The sequence below is a fragment of the Kogia breviceps genome, chromosome 1, assembly GCF_026419965.1.
Source record: "Kogia breviceps isolate mKogBre1 chromosome 1, mKogBre1 haplotype 1, whole genome shotgun sequence".
In the NCBI taxonomy this organism is placed as follows: domain Eukaryota; kingdom Metazoa; phylum Chordata; class Mammalia; order Artiodactyla; family Physeteridae; genus Kogia; species Kogia breviceps.
In genome coordinates, this window is record NC_081310.1 from 194,564,913 (window position 1) to 194,581,325 (window position 16,413).

The 16,413-nt window shown below is 49.0% G+C and overlaps 1 protein-coding gene across 1 annotated transcript in view; it reads right to left on the reverse strand.

The window, feature by feature from the left end:
- Positions 1 to 12,605, reverse strand: part of PGD (phosphogluconate dehydrogenase) — a 16,620-nt gene extending 4,015 nt beyond the window's left edge. The window contains exons 1-8 of the mRNA XM_059057906.2: positions 12,447 to 12,605; positions 11,753 to 11,828; positions 10,874 to 11,053; positions 8,190 to 8,255; positions 7,389 to 7,507; positions 5,611 to 5,680; positions 1,935 to 2,069; positions 128 to 317 (exon numbers count right to left, since the gene is read on the reverse strand). Coding sequence (XP_058913889.1) covers positions 128 to 317; positions 1,935 to 2,069; positions 5,611 to 5,680; positions 7,389 to 7,507; positions 8,190 to 8,255; positions 10,874 to 11,053; positions 11,753 to 11,828; positions 12,447 to 12,454 — 844 coding nt within the window. The 5' untranslated portion in view covers positions 12,455 to 12,605. The remainder of the gene's footprint in view (positions 1 to 127; positions 318 to 1,934; positions 2,070 to 5,610; positions 5,681 to 7,388; positions 7,508 to 8,189; positions 8,256 to 10,873; positions 11,054 to 11,752; positions 11,829 to 12,446) is intronic.
- Positions 12,606 to 16,413: the final 3,808 nt, after the last annotated feature.

Genomic DNA, 16,413 nt, shown 5'->3' on the forward strand with positions numbered 1-16,413 from the left:
AGACCGCACTCGGAAAGCCGACTAGGCTTGAACAGATTCACTGAGAGATCTGGTAACTCTTAGTTGCCAGAAAGACACCTGGGTCAGAACAGCGAGATGGAAGGTTCAATCCGAAGCGGAGCGTTACCGATGAGGCTGACGGGGACGCCGTACTCCAGGGCGGAGATGGCGGTCCACTTCCCGGTGCCCTTCTGCCCCGCGCTGTCCCTGATCTTTGGCAGCAGGTGTTTGCCGTCAGTATCTTGGAACCTGAGAATGCTGGCTGTGATCTCAATCAGGAATGAGTCCAGCTCTGTCTTATTCCACTCCTCAAAGGCCTGTGTGCAGGATGTGAAAGAAAACAACGTGGGAGAAGCTAGCATTATACCAGAGATGCTCCCTTAACCGATTCATCGCTTTCCCGTGTACATACCGACCGACGCTCACAATCTGCTCAGCACCTGAGGCTACCAGGCTCCTCTGCGGGACACCCCCCAACACTTCTACCGCCAGCTGAGTTCTGTGCTAACCGAGAGCCAGCTGCTTCGGATTGCAACCTGTTCACGCTGATTTTCTGGTCACCAGGCCAGTGCTTTCCTCAGAGCCAGGTGGCCCCTCACCTCACTTGGGTTTTCGTACAGTCACTTTCCTTGATCACCCGACCTGGAACAGCCTCTTCCTCCCGTTTACTTTTACTTTTCTTTATAATAGTGATCATGAACAAGTTTTATATATTCAGTCATTACTGCCTGTCTTTCCAAGGTCCATGAGGGCAGGGACTTTGTTTTTTCCACTAATATATCCCCAACATACAACAGTGCCTGGCACTCATATTATGTAAACCAATTAAATATGAACACAAAAAGAAAAGCAATGTTTCTATGAAAACTAAGTCAAACTGTTTTGGAAAGAACAATAAAGGCAAGTTAGTGAAACAAAATAAGTGGGGATGACACAATTTTTTTTTTTTTTTTTTTTTTTTAGCCACACCGCATGGCTTGTGGGATCTTAGTTCCCCAACCAGGGGTTGAACCCAGGCCCTTGGCAATGACAGTGCAGAGTCCTAACCACTGGACCGCCAGGGAATTCCCAACACAAATTTTAAAATTATGGGGGAAAAGAATGTAAAAAATCTGGAAGGATTCTGCACTGTGTGCCTTGCAAGTGTCTTTAAATCATGTTCCACTTGAAACAAATTCTAGATGATAAGAAAGTTGATTAAAATGCTAATCAGCAGAGCCACACTTAAAACAAAAAGGACCTGGCTCTCCATGAAATGATGGGTGACTGAACATACCTTCCTATATTTTCAGTTAAAATAAATGTTTGCCTAGTTAATGATGCTGAAGTATTTAGAGAAAACAGTACAAATGTCTGCAGTTTACTTTGAAGTGTATTTTCAAAAAAAGATAAAACTAATAGAGGGATGGACAGATATTTCACAAAGCAAGCAGTGAAATGTTAATGGTAGAATCTAGGTTGTGTGTATGTAACTGATCCCTGTCAAATTCTTTCAATTGTGTTGTATGTTTGAACATTTTCATAGTAAAATGTTGGGGGAAATGCTTATGTTTCCCAACTTTGACTACCATTTTTTGAATAGCTGTCTAACAGCCAGTCCCACCTGGATCAGAAAAGCGAGCTTCTGCTGCACCTGCCACATGGGACCATCGGAGGATCAAACGAGACCAGGCAGTTAAGTGACACAGGCCTGACACACAGTCAGGGTCCCTGAGTGGGAGAGATGATTACTCCAAGAGTCTCTGGGAACTTCTAGCTTAGTGACTGGCTATCAGATTTTATGGTCCTGTTACTGAGAGCTTCCCTTAGATTAGGCCGAGTCCATCCAGGCCACCAGAATGACCAAGGGAGAAAGAATGAGGAAGGACTTATCGTCACCATCAAAGCCTTCTCACCTGAGCAGCGCCCCGCCCCTCCCAGGGCCTGGGACTCACCTTTGCCATCTCCTTGTGCTCCATGCCCAGGACGTCTTTCATCAGGTGGTAGGCCTCGCAGATGAGCTGCATGTCCCCGTACTCTATCCCGTTGTGCACCATCTTCACAAAGTGTCCTGCCCCCTCGTCCCCCACCTGTTAGAGCCACAAGCGCCAAGAGGCCTTCAGGGAGCCAGGAAATACACCAGAGAAATCCACATCCAGTTCTTTGGCAAGGCTCCCTCCCCATACGAAAAATAACAAACACGAACAAATATTTACAGTATTTTCAAAAGAAGAATCATCATGTAACAACCCAACGCAAGCCTCAATCCAGCACGATGCTATTGTGAACTGCCGCCAAACTCATCCCTTTAAGGGTTTTTCAAAATCCCCAAATTCACTGTGAAGTACCCAGAGGCCTTTAGCCTACATTTTCCATTCTTTCTCATGGCTATTAAAAGTAACTCCCGGGCTTCCCTGGTGGCGCAGTGGTTGAGAATCTGCCTGCGGATGCAGGGGACACGGGTTCGTGTCCTGGTCCGGGAAGATCCCACATGCCGCGGAGCGGCTGGGCCCGTGAGCCGTGGCCGCTGGGCCTGTGTGTCCGGAGCCTGTGCTCCGCAATGGGAGAGGCCACAGCAGTGAGAGGCCTGCATACCGCAAAAAAAAAAAAAAAAAAAAAACAAAACAAAACAAAACAAAACAAATAAAAGTAACTCTCCACTCCCCAGCCCCCTCCCACAAGTAAAAGGAGTCTTCTTTTTCCTGAAGTTATTTTTCTAGCAGCCACAGGTGAAAAGAAGCTGGCTAATTAAATCACTTGTACTTGAAACAATATAAAAATATACTGTAGTTGTAATGGCCACCGAGAGATAAAATGACCACAGATGCAAGGTCTGCCCTCAACCTTGTAAGCCCGGAAATGTGTTCTTGCCAGGGTCCCACAACTGACAAGGTACTGATTTCTAATAAAGCTGGCAAGATGTATAAAATCAGAATACCAGTCTGTAAATTTATGATGAGACATTTAACCATGTATCTTAATGGTTACAAGTGTTAGTCTGATCAACACGTTCTGTCCCTGTGGACAAGCTACTTGGGAAGCCAGATTATCTGAAAACTCGTTGGAGGCAAGGGGTCAGAACAAGGAGAGTTCTGCAGTCAGACACTCCCGTCACCATGACAGGGATATGCCTGCCGGTGGACCAGTGCTGGCAGCACTGCTGGCGTGGATGCTGTCACACTGCCACCCTGACATAGAGACGTCCTCTATGTTTCCATTGCTGGCCTATCCTTTCTGATTTTTTTTTTTTAATTTATTTTGGCTGCGTTGGGTCCTCGTTGCTGCGCGCTGGCTTTCTCTAGCTGCAGCGAGCGGGGTCTACTCTTCATCGTGGTGCGCAGGCTTCGCATTGAGGTGGCTTCTCTTGCTGCGGAGCACGGGCTCTAGGTGCACAGGCTTCAGTAGTCCTGGCTCACGGGCTCTAAAGCGCAGGCTCAGTAGCTGTGGCGCACAGGCTTAGCTGCTCCGCGGCATGTGGGATCCTCCCGGGCCAGGGCTCAAACCCATGTCCCCTGCATTGGCAGGCAGACTCCTAACCACTGTGCCACCAAGGAAGTCCCCCCATTCTGATTTTGACACTTTCTTTGGCCATGAAGTAACATGGCCAATAATACCTTGCTTCACCCCTTCCTTCCTATAACTTCAAAACTGAGCTAAGGGGTGCCTGCTTTTAGTATCTATACCAGTTTTTTCTTTTCAGTAACCTAAGAGTAAGGCTTGGGGTTATGGAAAGTCAACAGGAGTTGATCAAGATACACAGGCCAAGTACTGTTAATTTCCTCATGATTGTGTCCTAAATGTATCTAAAAAGAAGTTACTGTCACTGTACTTTTTTTTTTTTTTTTTTTTTACTGTAGCAATGTATTGTCAAGGAACAAAAGCTCCCTTCCCAATCCTTCACACTAGTGAGAAAATTACTCCGTCTTCTAAATCACAGCACCAGCGTCTGTCAGCGCTAAGCAGGTTCTGAGTGAACTCAGCGACCACTGGTTAAAATGCAAGGAGCGGGGGCTTCCCTGGTGGCGCAGTGGTTGAGAGTCCGCCTGCCGATGCAGGGGATACGGGTTCGTGCCCCGGTCCGGGAAGATCCCACGTGCTGCGGAGTGGCTGGGCCCGTGAGCCATGGCCGCTGGGCCTGCGCGTCCGGAGCCTGCGCTCCGCGGCGGGAGAGGCCACGGCAGTGAGAGGCCCGCGTACCACCAAAAAAAAAAAAAAAAAAAAAAATGCAAGGAGCGGCTTAGCCACCAGGCACTGTCAGGCCCGGGGGGAGGACCACCCTCATCCCCCGTGGGCCCAAGTCCTCATTTCTTCTCTACCTTTTATCTCATATAAAACAAAACTAACATCATAAAAATGGCACGAAGAATAAAACTCAAGGGGATCAGGAGCTAAAGAGAACCTGGAGGTCATCCAGTCCAACCCCCATATTTGACAGATGACAAAACTGAAGCCCATGGAAGAAAACGACTTGCCTAATGTCACACCGCTAGTCAATGAGCCAGAACGACAACGCAGGTCTCCCCTGCCTAGTGTTTTTGTCTTAATCCATGGGATGGCTGTAACAAGGGATAAAATTTATGTTACCAGCAACACAAGATATAGGAAGGGAAAGAATTTGCCTCGGCCTCCTTCGCATTCAGTGAGGGCGAAGAGCTGCAGCTTACTCTGTTCTAAGCACAGAATACCTACCCCAGGGAGCAAACTACTTTTTTTTTTTTTGCAGTACGCAGGCCTCTCACTGCTGTGGCCTCTCCCGTTGCGGAGCACAGGCTCCGGACGCGCAGGCTCAGCGGCCATGGCTCACGGGCCCAGCCGCTCCGCGGCACGTGGGATCCTCCTGGACCGGAGCACAAACCCGTGTCCCCTGCATCGGCAGGCGGGCTCTCAACCACAGCGCCACCAGGGAAACCCCAAACTACACTTTTGATTCTGACTCTCTCTTTTTTTTTTTTCCTCCCCCACCCCATTGACATTCTTTCTTTTTCTTCTTCTTCTTTTTTTTTTTGGCCATGCCATGCGGCTTGAGGAATCTTAGTTCCTCAAGCAGGGATTGAACCCAGGCCACGGCTGTGAGAGTGCAGAGTCCTAACCACTGGACCACCAGGCAACTCCCTTGACATCCTCTTTAGCCATGAAGTAACATGGCAAAGAAAATCTTACTTCACCTCATCCTTCCTGTTCCTTTTTTTAAGGAATCCATACTTTAGATGAATTGATGAGGGCTGCTTTTAATATCAACCTCCAATTAAGATACAAGGACATAGGGCTTCCCTGGTGGCGCAGAGGTTGGGAGCCCGCCTGCCGATGCAGGGGACACGGGTTCGTGCCCCGGTTCGGGAAGATCCCACGTGCCGCAGAGCGGCTGGGCCTGTGAGCCATGGCCGCGGAGCCTGTGCTCCACAACAGGAGAGGCCACAATAGTGAGAGGCCCGCGAACCACAAAAAAAAAAAAAAAAAAGATACAAGGACATGTACAATTGATGCATTTTCAGCATCGGCTGTGCTAGCGACGTAAACATTGAGGAGCTTAGGTCACAAAGCAAACCTCTGGGACCATGGTGATCCTTGCTCTGCACCTGGTCATGTCAATGCCCGTGGCGCCAACTGGCTTCAGGGGGGCCCACAACGTACCCAGTCACAGCAGGGTTCTCCAGTCCCCACTTTTGCGGCGATGCCCTGGAAGATGGCCTTGATGTGGGGCCTGTAGGAAGGAAGTGGGTGGTTCAGCTGCTGACAAGGGGAGGCCCGGGTCTCCACGAAATTCTCAAGGACTCCCCCCGCCTCCCTATTGTCTCCTTTCTAGCGGGCGGTGGAAGTGCCCACAAAAGAGTAATGAATAAGCTAAGTCCTCAAGGTAAATCAGTCAGAGGCTGCGGACTATCTGATTTGAGACAGGAGACAAAAAGGCTGGGTAAGAGGGTCAGCAAAGCCCCAGAAGAAATTTCTATTGCACTATCAGAAGCCGTGATTCCAAGCCGTTCCGGTACCACCTGCTTCTATTAGCCTGGATGTATGTTATCAAGCACAGCAGGATTCTGGACAGAAAGAACCATGCAACATTTCCAAGAGCTACATTCCTTATCATCCAGAGAAAAAACAACTGTTGTTCATTCCGTCCACGCCTCCCCCAGGAGTACAGAGTCACTCCTGACGCTGTTCCCTATTATTCTCCTCACTTTTGACCAATAAAGCCTTCTTCACAAAAGGGTTTTGGTGAAGACACAAAACCTGACAGGGCTGCAAAGTGAACACTCAGGAGGAGGGGGCTAGGGTAGCTACATCTTAAGCTTTTAGAGCTTCCCTGAACTTCGACTGATTGTTTCAGGTTAAAGTACCCTTTCTGCTTCTAACAGGTCAGTGTGAGAAAATGTATTAATGAGAACTAGAGCACCTCTGTATATCAGACGTTTTCATGTGTATTGTCTGCATTTGTAACAGCCCACTTAGCGGTACCCCAAAATAAATATTTTTAAGTTTTTGAGAAGCAGGAAGGCCTCTATTTCTAGACCTTAACATAAGGAAGAGAATCCCCAGACGTAATCATTAGGGAGGTAATTAAGAGACCAATCTTCCCCAGTCAACCCCTCACCTTGGGGGATTAGGTTTGGTCACTCCTTACTTTAATGCCTAATATAAGTCTAGAATATTCGGAAACCAAACTCACTCAGAAAAGCACGTTACCTTCCCACGTCTCCCTCACAAGGATCCTTCCTTTTCTATTGCTTTCTGTTCTGCTCCATCTCTCTATCATCCTCTATCTGGCTTTCTCTCTTCCTGCAGTCTCAGCAATGGTGTTTCCTTCAGTCTACATTATGTATAATTAATTACTTGCATCTTTTCATTTTAATCACCTAGCCCGCTCATCACCCCCAGCCTATGCCTTATACAGCCCTCCTGCTACATCATCACCAAGGCATCCCTTCTGCGGCCAACCCTTCCTCTTATACACAGCACAGTGAGCAGTGTAAAATTCGTTTCTTCCCGAGTCAAATAAAAATTTTCCACCTCATTCCCCGGGGCGAAAGAAGCCCTGTCTGATTTTGCCGTTACTCACAATGATTAAATACACCATATATGAGTTCATGAGGCAGACCTTACTCCTAAGTCCAGACAGTGCACAGGACATTATCTGAGCTGCCTCATTAAAGCCTCTGAACCCTTGAAGCCTGTTTAGAACTTCCATTATTGGTACTAGAGGAAATAACAGAAGAAAAAAGGAAAGGAGGAACAGGCACATGCGCTATGTCAAAGCAACAAAATGTATACATAAAAGAAATATTTCCAGCACCTCCCATCTCCAACACTCAGACTGCACAGAGGAGATCGGGTGGCAGGACTGCTCACAGCTCACCCGTTCTCAAGGTTCAGGCTCCCTGTGTCAACGCAAGGGTGGTGCCTTTGGTACTCACCAAGCCTCTTTGTTCCCTCCTGGCATAAGAGATGGGCCATACCGGGCCCCGTCCTCTCCACCACTAACTCCACTCCCCACAAACAAGATTCCCTTGGCCTTGAGGTCTCGACACCGTCTCTACATGAGAGAAAAAGAATTTCGTCATGCTTCCCTAAAATCACTTTCTCCCCCTGAATGAGAAGAGGTATAAGACAGGTATGGAGATCCCACATTTGACTTAAATGACCCAAGGATCCACGAATAACCTGGTCATTCAAGAAATTTCATCCCCTTTCTGACTTACTAGTCCCCTCTGTTTGGGAATTAAAAAAAAAAAAAAAAAAAAAAAAAAATCCATGGAAGTTTAAGATGGCTACCCTGTCCTCAAAGGGAAATAATAAAGCTAGACATACATTCTCGTTTTACAGGAAAAGACCTTGCACAATAAGACTCAGTGAAGAGTTGGTTTAATGCAAGCATGACTAATGACCATCTGACACTTAGATGAGACAGGACTTCTCCCGGCACACGAGACCATCAGCACAGTGGTGCCCACCCACACTGCACACTGATGTATCGCGGCGTGGCGGGACAGGAAGGGAAGGTTAAGCATAAACGCCCAGCCTGCCGTATCTAAGCAGCAGTCGTTCTTTTGAGTTATGTATGTGAGCAATGAGAACCTCGTCCATCAGTTATGTCTTGATGGCCAATCCCAAAAGAGCACCACAGAAAGACGTCTACTCTTCTGTCACATGTGCAATGCTGGTATTTTCTAGAATGTTCTCAGAACCTGGAAGAATGTGGACTGAAGAATGCTTACCGTGGTATCCCTGTATTCAGAATTTCCTCCATCGATGATGATGTCACCAGTGTCCAACAAGGGTACCTATAACCAGACACCAGCATTTAGGCGAACCAAAAAAATGAAAGTCAAAAATAAATATACCTTGGCCAATTAAAGCAAACAAGAATTTATCCCAAATAAACCCTGTCTGAAAGTATGCATGTATTATTTAATCTTTAACAATCCTCTCTGGGGCTAGAACTAGACCCTATTTAAAAGCTCAGGGCTAGCAAACCCAGTCAGAACTCTCCACAACCAAAATAATTCTTTTTAACTAAGATTTTTACAAAAAACAAAACCTACTTGGAAAATTTTGTGCTTCCAATGTGTACCACCTGCCTGATTTTTATTCCCAAATTGGATTAGCTCTAAAAGACCTATAAAGTCCGGAGCCTGTGCTCCACAACAAGAGAGGCCGTGATAGTGAGAGGCCCATGCATCGCGATGAAGAGTGGCCCCCGCTCGCCGCAACCAGAGAAAGCCCTCGCACAGAAACGAAGACCCAACACAGCCCCAAATAAAAATAAATAAATTAATTTTTTAAAAAAAGACCTATAAAATCTCTGCCTAGAACAGAGTAGGGGTCCAGTAAATATCAAATGGTTTTGTGTATGAATAAACAATTTGATCAACACCACTTGGAGATGGCAGCAAGAGACCAAGCCTTGAACAAGAGTATCTTCCTACGCCACACCCATCAGGCTGGCTTTATTACTGTATTCATTATTCAGTCTCCCCCAACAAGGCTCCAGGTAACATTACTTAATACTGCCCTATGCTGAAGAGTACTCTACCATTTTTCAGTCCATTCTGTCCGTAGCTGATCATAGGCAGCTTGGCATCTTACTACACAAAGTCTGGTGTGTCCTTTATCACAACTTCCTTTCTAGGTCTCTTTTTTTTTTAACGGTAGCATACTGGTTACAAACTCCTCTCGCTGTAGAAACAACCCACCGGTAACACTACTCCTCTGGAAAAGGACTGTTCATCCCTTTCCTTTGTTTATTGTTACAATGCTTCTCACAACAAAACATTTCTTCCAAATGGCTAACGCCTGGGTTTTTTCAGAGCTGATACTGTAAAACTGTTTTTCAGTATCTATGGGGTTGGCCAAAAAGCTCTTTCGATTAATGAATACGTTGTTCAATAAAGTTCTCCGTGAAGATGAAACATGTCTTTGCAGGGCACTGGCAATGAGGCTGTCCCCGTTTACTGATGCTGAGGGCAATCCTCCTGGCCAATACAGTGGGATCTTCCCCCAGAGGTACGCTGAGGAAAGGGGCCCAAGAGGCGCCCCCCCAGAAGCTTATAGCAACAGTGCTTTGACCAGAAGCTGCGGGGCACACTCCCTGGGGAAAAGGCAGCTGTCCCTGCGGCCCCTCCTCTCCCACAGACACCCCAGTGGGGGAGAGGCCATCAGGCCTCCGGTGAGAACAAGTTGGGGAGAGTACAGATGGCGGTGACCACGAACAAATGGGCGCACTATCCCCTGGCCCTGAGGTGGCAGAAAGCCTAAATAAGGGGTCAGACTACAATGTGTCAAAGAACCGAGATCAGCACCTCTGTGATGCAAATGCCCCCTCAGCTGATGGCCAGGGACCAGAACTGCACCGAGGCAGCCACCTACCACAGCGCGGCCAGCACCACCCGGGCGCCTACTTCCTTCTTCCAAAAAAAGATACATGTGCTGGGACTCCCTAAGGGGATCTCCTGTCATTTATATTAAATGATGCAACAATTTGAGAATTGTTGCTTTATAGGAATACTGAGAAAAATGAAACCTATTTCTAAATTTGGACAGGTTTAATAGTGACTAGCGCTAAACATTCATAATACACAATCAAAACTATAAGGTTGGGGCTTCCCTGGTGACGCAGTGGTTGACAGTCCGCCTGCCGATGCAGGGGACGCGGGTTCGTGCCCCGGTCCGGGAGGATCCCACGTGCCGCGGAGCGGCTGGGCCCGTGAGCCATGGCCGCTGAGCCTGCGCGTCCGTAGCCTGTGCTCCGCAGCGGGAGAGGCCACAGCAGTGAGAGGCCCGCGTACCCCCCCCCCCCCCCCCCCCCACACACACACACACACACACACACACACACACACAAAAACACAAACAAAAAAAACCCTATAAGGTTTTTTTTTTGAATATCAAAGATAGAGCTCACTGAGATTACTACTGTTTCTATTCTATTCTGGTTGATAATGAATTCTTATGGACGTGTCTCTTGTCCTCAGAATTTTATATACTAAGAATTATTACTACTTGAGGGTATGTTTTTAGTTAACTGGTGCCAGTCAAGTTAACCAACACTGAGACTTTTAAGCAACATTTTGTCAGAACTGAGCAGATCATATCCAGAAACTGAAAAGGGACAAAATTTCTTAAGCAAAAAGAAGTGAAGGACTTCCCTGGGGGGAAGTGGTGAAGAATCCGCCTTCCAATGCAGGGGATGCGGGTTCGATCCCTGGTTGGAGAGCTAAGATCCCACATACCGCGAGGCAACTAAGCCTGCGCGCTCTATAGCCTGCGCACCAGAACGGAAGACCCCGCGTGCCGCAACTATGACCTGACGCGGCCAAAAAAAAAAAAGTGAAATAGCTAAAGGAAGGGAACGAGAGACATTCTGTCATACGAGTAGCAGCAGGGAGAGAGCTGGCCTCACCAGTTTTTTAATGAAATCATCGACGGCCTGACCGGCCTTCACAAGCAGAATGATCCGGCGAGGCTTCTTCAGCTTGGAGACCATCTCCTCCAAGGAGTGGGCACCAACCACCTTGGTGCCCTTCGCCTCATTGGCCAAGAAATCATCAACTTTGGAGACTGTCCTATTAAAAGCACAGACCTAGAAGGACAAAAGGCCTGATCAGGAGATCTGGGACGTACAAGACCTTCAGACTGAGGGCCAAGTGACAAGGGAATTTCTATGCAGCCCAAGGTTTTGGGGAGGTAGGACCCTGATTCTACCTTTTCCCCACCCAAGTGCTGACTGATCACCGTAAAGTTAATTTTAATAGGATGAAAAGGCAAAGAACTGAATATAGGCAAATGTCAACTGCCCAAAACTTATCAGGCTAGACAAAGTCTGTCGCTATTTTGGTTCGGACTCAAATCTGGGAACAAACTAGTTCCAGACTGTTATCTTCTGTCACTGATAATCCTTGTATCTAAGCCAGTTTAGTGTTCACACCCGAACGTTTCACCAGATCCCATTAGGCAATAAGGTCCGAAATCTATACTCCCAGCGGGATTTCTCCTCCTTAGGATCCCAACAGGTTTATTCAAGGCTGCAAGACTGAAAGAACCTGCAGATGCATTTAGCAGGACTCTCCTTCCTCAGAGAACTGTGGAGCTGCCCCTCCCACACCCCCATGTAAAGTGGTGCTTCTCTATCGCTTGCAAAAATGTTCTAAGCAGCAACAGAGCACATATAAAGAGAACCATGTTCCAGGTTATATGGGATCTTCGGAATCAGAACGGTCACCAGCACTCAGACTAAGGCAACAAGAACCCGTAAGGGAAGAGTGTGCCCCTCCTAACTTACCACAAAGCCGTGGTCGTTCATGTTCAAAATTAAGTTCTGGCCCATGACAGCCAGTCCAATCAGGGCAACATCAGCTCTGAAAGACGGGAAAAGGAACAAAGGCAACTGTCAGTTGCATTTAATTCATTCCAAGTCAGGGACCCAGAACTTTCTAGCTTTTGCTGTGATTGATAACTCGTCTTAACTTTCCTCTAACCCCCTCCTCCCTTTTGCACTTTAGACCCCGGGCTTGCAGCCTTCCGTGAAACTCGAGGCGGGCCACCCCGCTCTGCCACTTCACGGGTCCTCATATTCTCCTGGGCCAACCAAACATGCTCGCAGGAGGGGGGTCCACGGCACGAAGCCTCTTCTGCGCTCTAGCCGAGCTGCTGACGATTCGTCCCAGGCCTCCCGTCTCCCACAGCCAGGCCTTCTAGCGGCCCGGGCTTCCCGTGGCCACGCCTGTCCCCTCCCCTCTCTCCCTCGCTAGGAACCGGATCCGCCTGCGCCGCCGCGAGGGGCACAGGGGCTGGGTCCGAGAAAAGGCGAGGCCGCGGGGCTGGCTCGGGGTCCGGCGGCTCCCTGGAAGTCCGGGGCTCCGGGCGCCGCGAGGCCGGGCTCAGGCAACCCCAGGGGCGAAGCGACGTCTGGGGCGACTCCGGCCTCCGCGTCGGCCCCCGGAAAGTTCCCCGGCAGCCCGCGGGCGGCCACTCACTGGGCCATGGCGGCGGCGGCGGCGGCAGAGCAGGCTGGACCGAGGACAGCCGGCAAGCAGAGACCTCGCGGCGCGGATGACCGGGACTAAATCCCTCTCCCGCTAGTCTCCCGAGGCCCAGGCCGCGGCTTTCCAGCGCTGGCCAATCGCAAGGAAAGGGTGGAGCCACGTAGCCACGCCATTGGCCCGCCCCGGCGCCTGTTAGACCACCTGAGGCAAATGGGCCCGCCCACTCCTAGGACTGGCTCAGGAGAGCGCCGAGCACATCGATGCCATCTCCCCAAAGAGCGCGGGGGCGTGGCGCAGGCGCGGGACGCGGGGAAGGGCGGACACGTAGGGTCTGGGCTCTGCCCCGCGGCTCTGTGCGGAAGGGTGGTGGCTCACGTCGGGCCGCGCTTTCTAGTGTAGCGGGCACTTGAACACCTGTTGTTCAAGGGTCCATCACTCCTTCCTCCCGTCGCTGCGGTGCACTCTGAGGTTGACGCGTGAAATTGCCCCAGCCGGGCAGGGTCCGAGGTGTATTCTTGTCCGTGGGCACGTGTGATGGGTGCCAGGAAATGTTGCTCCTCGCCACGACGTTGTGTGGGAGACATTTTTGCAGGTGGAGAAACAGGCGCAGAGAGAGCAGGCGGGTTATGTCCTTGCTGGGGTGCGATGGGGCCCGGCTTTGGAGGTCGTATCACTGCACCCCTTCCCGTACAGCTGAGGAACTAGAGGCGACGTGCTGGTGAATGGCGGTCCAGGGCATTAAATACGCATCTCCCACGTGCACGGTCCACAGTGCACGAGGCATCTTAACTCTCAGCCCTGAACCCTGCCGCCTCCGGTGCAGACGCTTGTGACCAAGGCTTAGCATCCTCCGGTGCGTTTTAGGGTTTTTGCTTTCTGTGAATGCTTCATGTCACCTAACAGTGCCTTGCACATAGTAAGTGCTCAACAGATGTTACATTACTAGAGTCACTGCAGCTAGTTAACGGCTAGTTAGTGGCCCAGTTGTGACCGATTCAAGGCCAAGGCTATTTCCATCACACCAATTGCACAGGTTACTTTGTAACATAGGTTTTAACAGATACTCTTATAACTTCCATGTAAGCAAATGTCCCACTATAGCCGGGTTTTTTGCAGTTTTTTTGTGTTAATTAAATCACAATGTTTTTTAAGTGCAATTGTGGAATCTTACTCTGAAATTTAAAAGCGATATCACAGTCCACTTTATCTAGTATGTAAGTATTCTACATTAGGGTTTCTCCACTAGAGACATTCTTTATGCAATTTGTTCTTTTCCTTGAATTGCTTCCACATTTGCCTGTTTTGCACCAGCCAGACCTTACACTCCTGAGGGTATAGTTTTTCTTTTCTTTTTTATGCTCCCATTGGCTAGCCCGACACTCATGAACTGTGGATGACTCACTGCACAGATACCCGGGGTTGCGGGGGGGGGGGGGGGGGGGCAAGCTTAGCACAGAACTTTCTCCTGTGGGCAAGGGAGGTCCCTGCCCCATGGGCTCCGTCCTTCACTTCTTGCTTCTGCTGCATGCAGAAAATGTATAGCTGTAAGCAAGCCTAATATTTATTTTAAAGCTGTAAGTGAGGCGCCCAGCTGCCCTCAGCACTTCCCTGAATGGGAAAGTGAGTAGGGAGATGTGAACTGATAAGCCAGGCAAGCCAGAGAGCAGGAGCCGACTGCCACCGGGAGCCCTGCACTGAGACCTGGGCCTTAATCCCAACTCTACCAAAACAGGTCACTCGGTAGCTCTGGATGAGCCAGGCTGGCAGGAATCTTGGAGCTCTCCCACACCGGTGTCCCCAAACTCCAGTGTGCAAGGAGCCTTATTAAATGTGAATTCTGATACCACAGGTTTAGGATAGGCCAGATGTGCATTTTATCAGGACCCCCACCAGGTGATTCTGAGTGCTGGAGGAAACAATTCTCAAAGGTTGGTCAGGGGGCTTCCCTGGTGGCGCAGTGGTTAAAAATCCACCTGCCAATGCAGAGGACACAGGTTCGAGCCCTGGTCCTGGAAGATCCTACATGCTGCGGAGCAACTAAACCCGTGTGCCACAACTCCTGAGGCTGCGCTGTAGAGCCTGCAAGCCACAACTACTGAGCCCGCGTACCTAGAGCCCGTCCTCCGCAACAAGAGAAGCCACCGCAGTGAGAAGCCCGCATACTGCAACGAAGAATAGCCCCCCCTCGCTGCAACTAGAGAAAACCCGCACACAGCAACGAAGACCCAACGCAGCCAAAACTAAATAAATAAAAAAAATTTTTTTTTTTTAAGTGGGTGGTCAGGACCTCTGGAAGCCCTGCAGGGGAAGTGGAGACAAAGCTATCTCCATGGTACCAGTAAGACATTATTTGCCTTCTTCATTCTCCTTCTCTCAGAAGAGTACGGTGGAGTTTTCCAGAGACTACATCACATGTAATACAGAACAGATTAAATGTAGAAGCAGATATGAGAATCCAGCTGTCTTAAGCTGTAGGACATTAGAGAGATTTACAAAATTGTCAAACAATTCCACTCATCTCGCTGCATTTCCTTTTGTTTTGGGAAACTGTTATTCCAAAGTTTCTGTTTTAATTTTTTAAATGGTAAATAATAATAGACATAACTGACATAAACAAAAGCTCTGGACTTCCCTGGTGGCGCAGTGGTTGAGAGTCCGCCTGCCGATGCAGGGGATACGGGTTCGTGCCCCGGTCCGGGAAGATCCCACATGCCGCGGAGCGGCTGGGCCTGCGCGTCCGGAGCCTGTGCTCCGCAGCGGGAGAGGCCACGACAGTGAGAGGCCCGCATAACGCAAAACAAACAAACAAACAAACAAAAAAACAAAAGCTCTTTGGGTCCTCAATAACTTTAAAGCATGTAAAGGGGTCCTGACATCAACCAGGTTTGAGAGCCACTGATCTAGCCCAACTCATACTTTAGGGATGAGGAAATTGGGGCTCAGAGAGCCGTGACTTGCTGAGTCACATAGTGACAGACACTAGAACTACCTTGTGGGATGGACTGGATGCTCTCCAAGTCCCTCTCAATAAAACCTGGGACTGGGAGACAGCCTCAAGTGGCCGGATAGTACATTGTCCCAGAAGTCAGATCAGATGGCTTCTCAAAAGATCTGGAGTGTCTTTCTTGGAAGCTGCTTGCTGGAGAGGGAAAAGCAATGGGTTTTGGTGTCAGCGCTGGCCTTAGCTGGCTCCAGTTCCATTTCTTTTCTAACTGTGCAATTGGGGCAAGTTATCGAATCTCAGAGTTTCCTCATGTGTGAAACAGGAATGACAAAGATCTCACAGGGTAGCTCTAGGGTTAAATGAAGCCAGTGGGACTTGTGTCTAGTACCTAGTACTCACACATTAGTTTCTACCTTTTTTTATGAAGGGGACTCAGAAAGGAGAGACATAAACCGTAGTGGAAAATAGGACTGACAAAAAATTTCTCCCAGCTTCCTTGTGAAAGCTTCTGGGGAGAGAGAAGTAGAAGAACACGTTTGCAGCTTCTTGCCATGCTCCTGAGTAGTTCCCATAGATCAAGCTCAGCTGGTGCGAAAATGGTCCGTTACTTAAATCGTTTGCTGTGGGAAAACTTCCCACTGGACGACACGCCCACGCATTTCACAAGCTCTGTCTTCCTGGTCCAAACGCAGCATCCCAGGCGTCTTCTCCTTTTCTCCATAGTCATGACCTCTGTTCTACACCCCTTTAGGGCACCAGCACATCCTATTAAAAGTGCTTTTTTTTAAAAAAAAAAAAAAAAAAAAAAAGTGCTTTTTTCTCCCCAGAGGATCCCAATGCCGTGTCTGGGAACGTGCGCTCAGTCTGAGCTTGGTGCACGGGGCCGACCGATGTGACCAACTTGACCAGAGCAGCGAAACAGCCCTTTCTCTGCTAGATCTCCAGCCCAGATGATACATTTTACTTTCAAATTCAAGCACCACAGTCCTTTTTCTTCACAATACACAGCAGTGT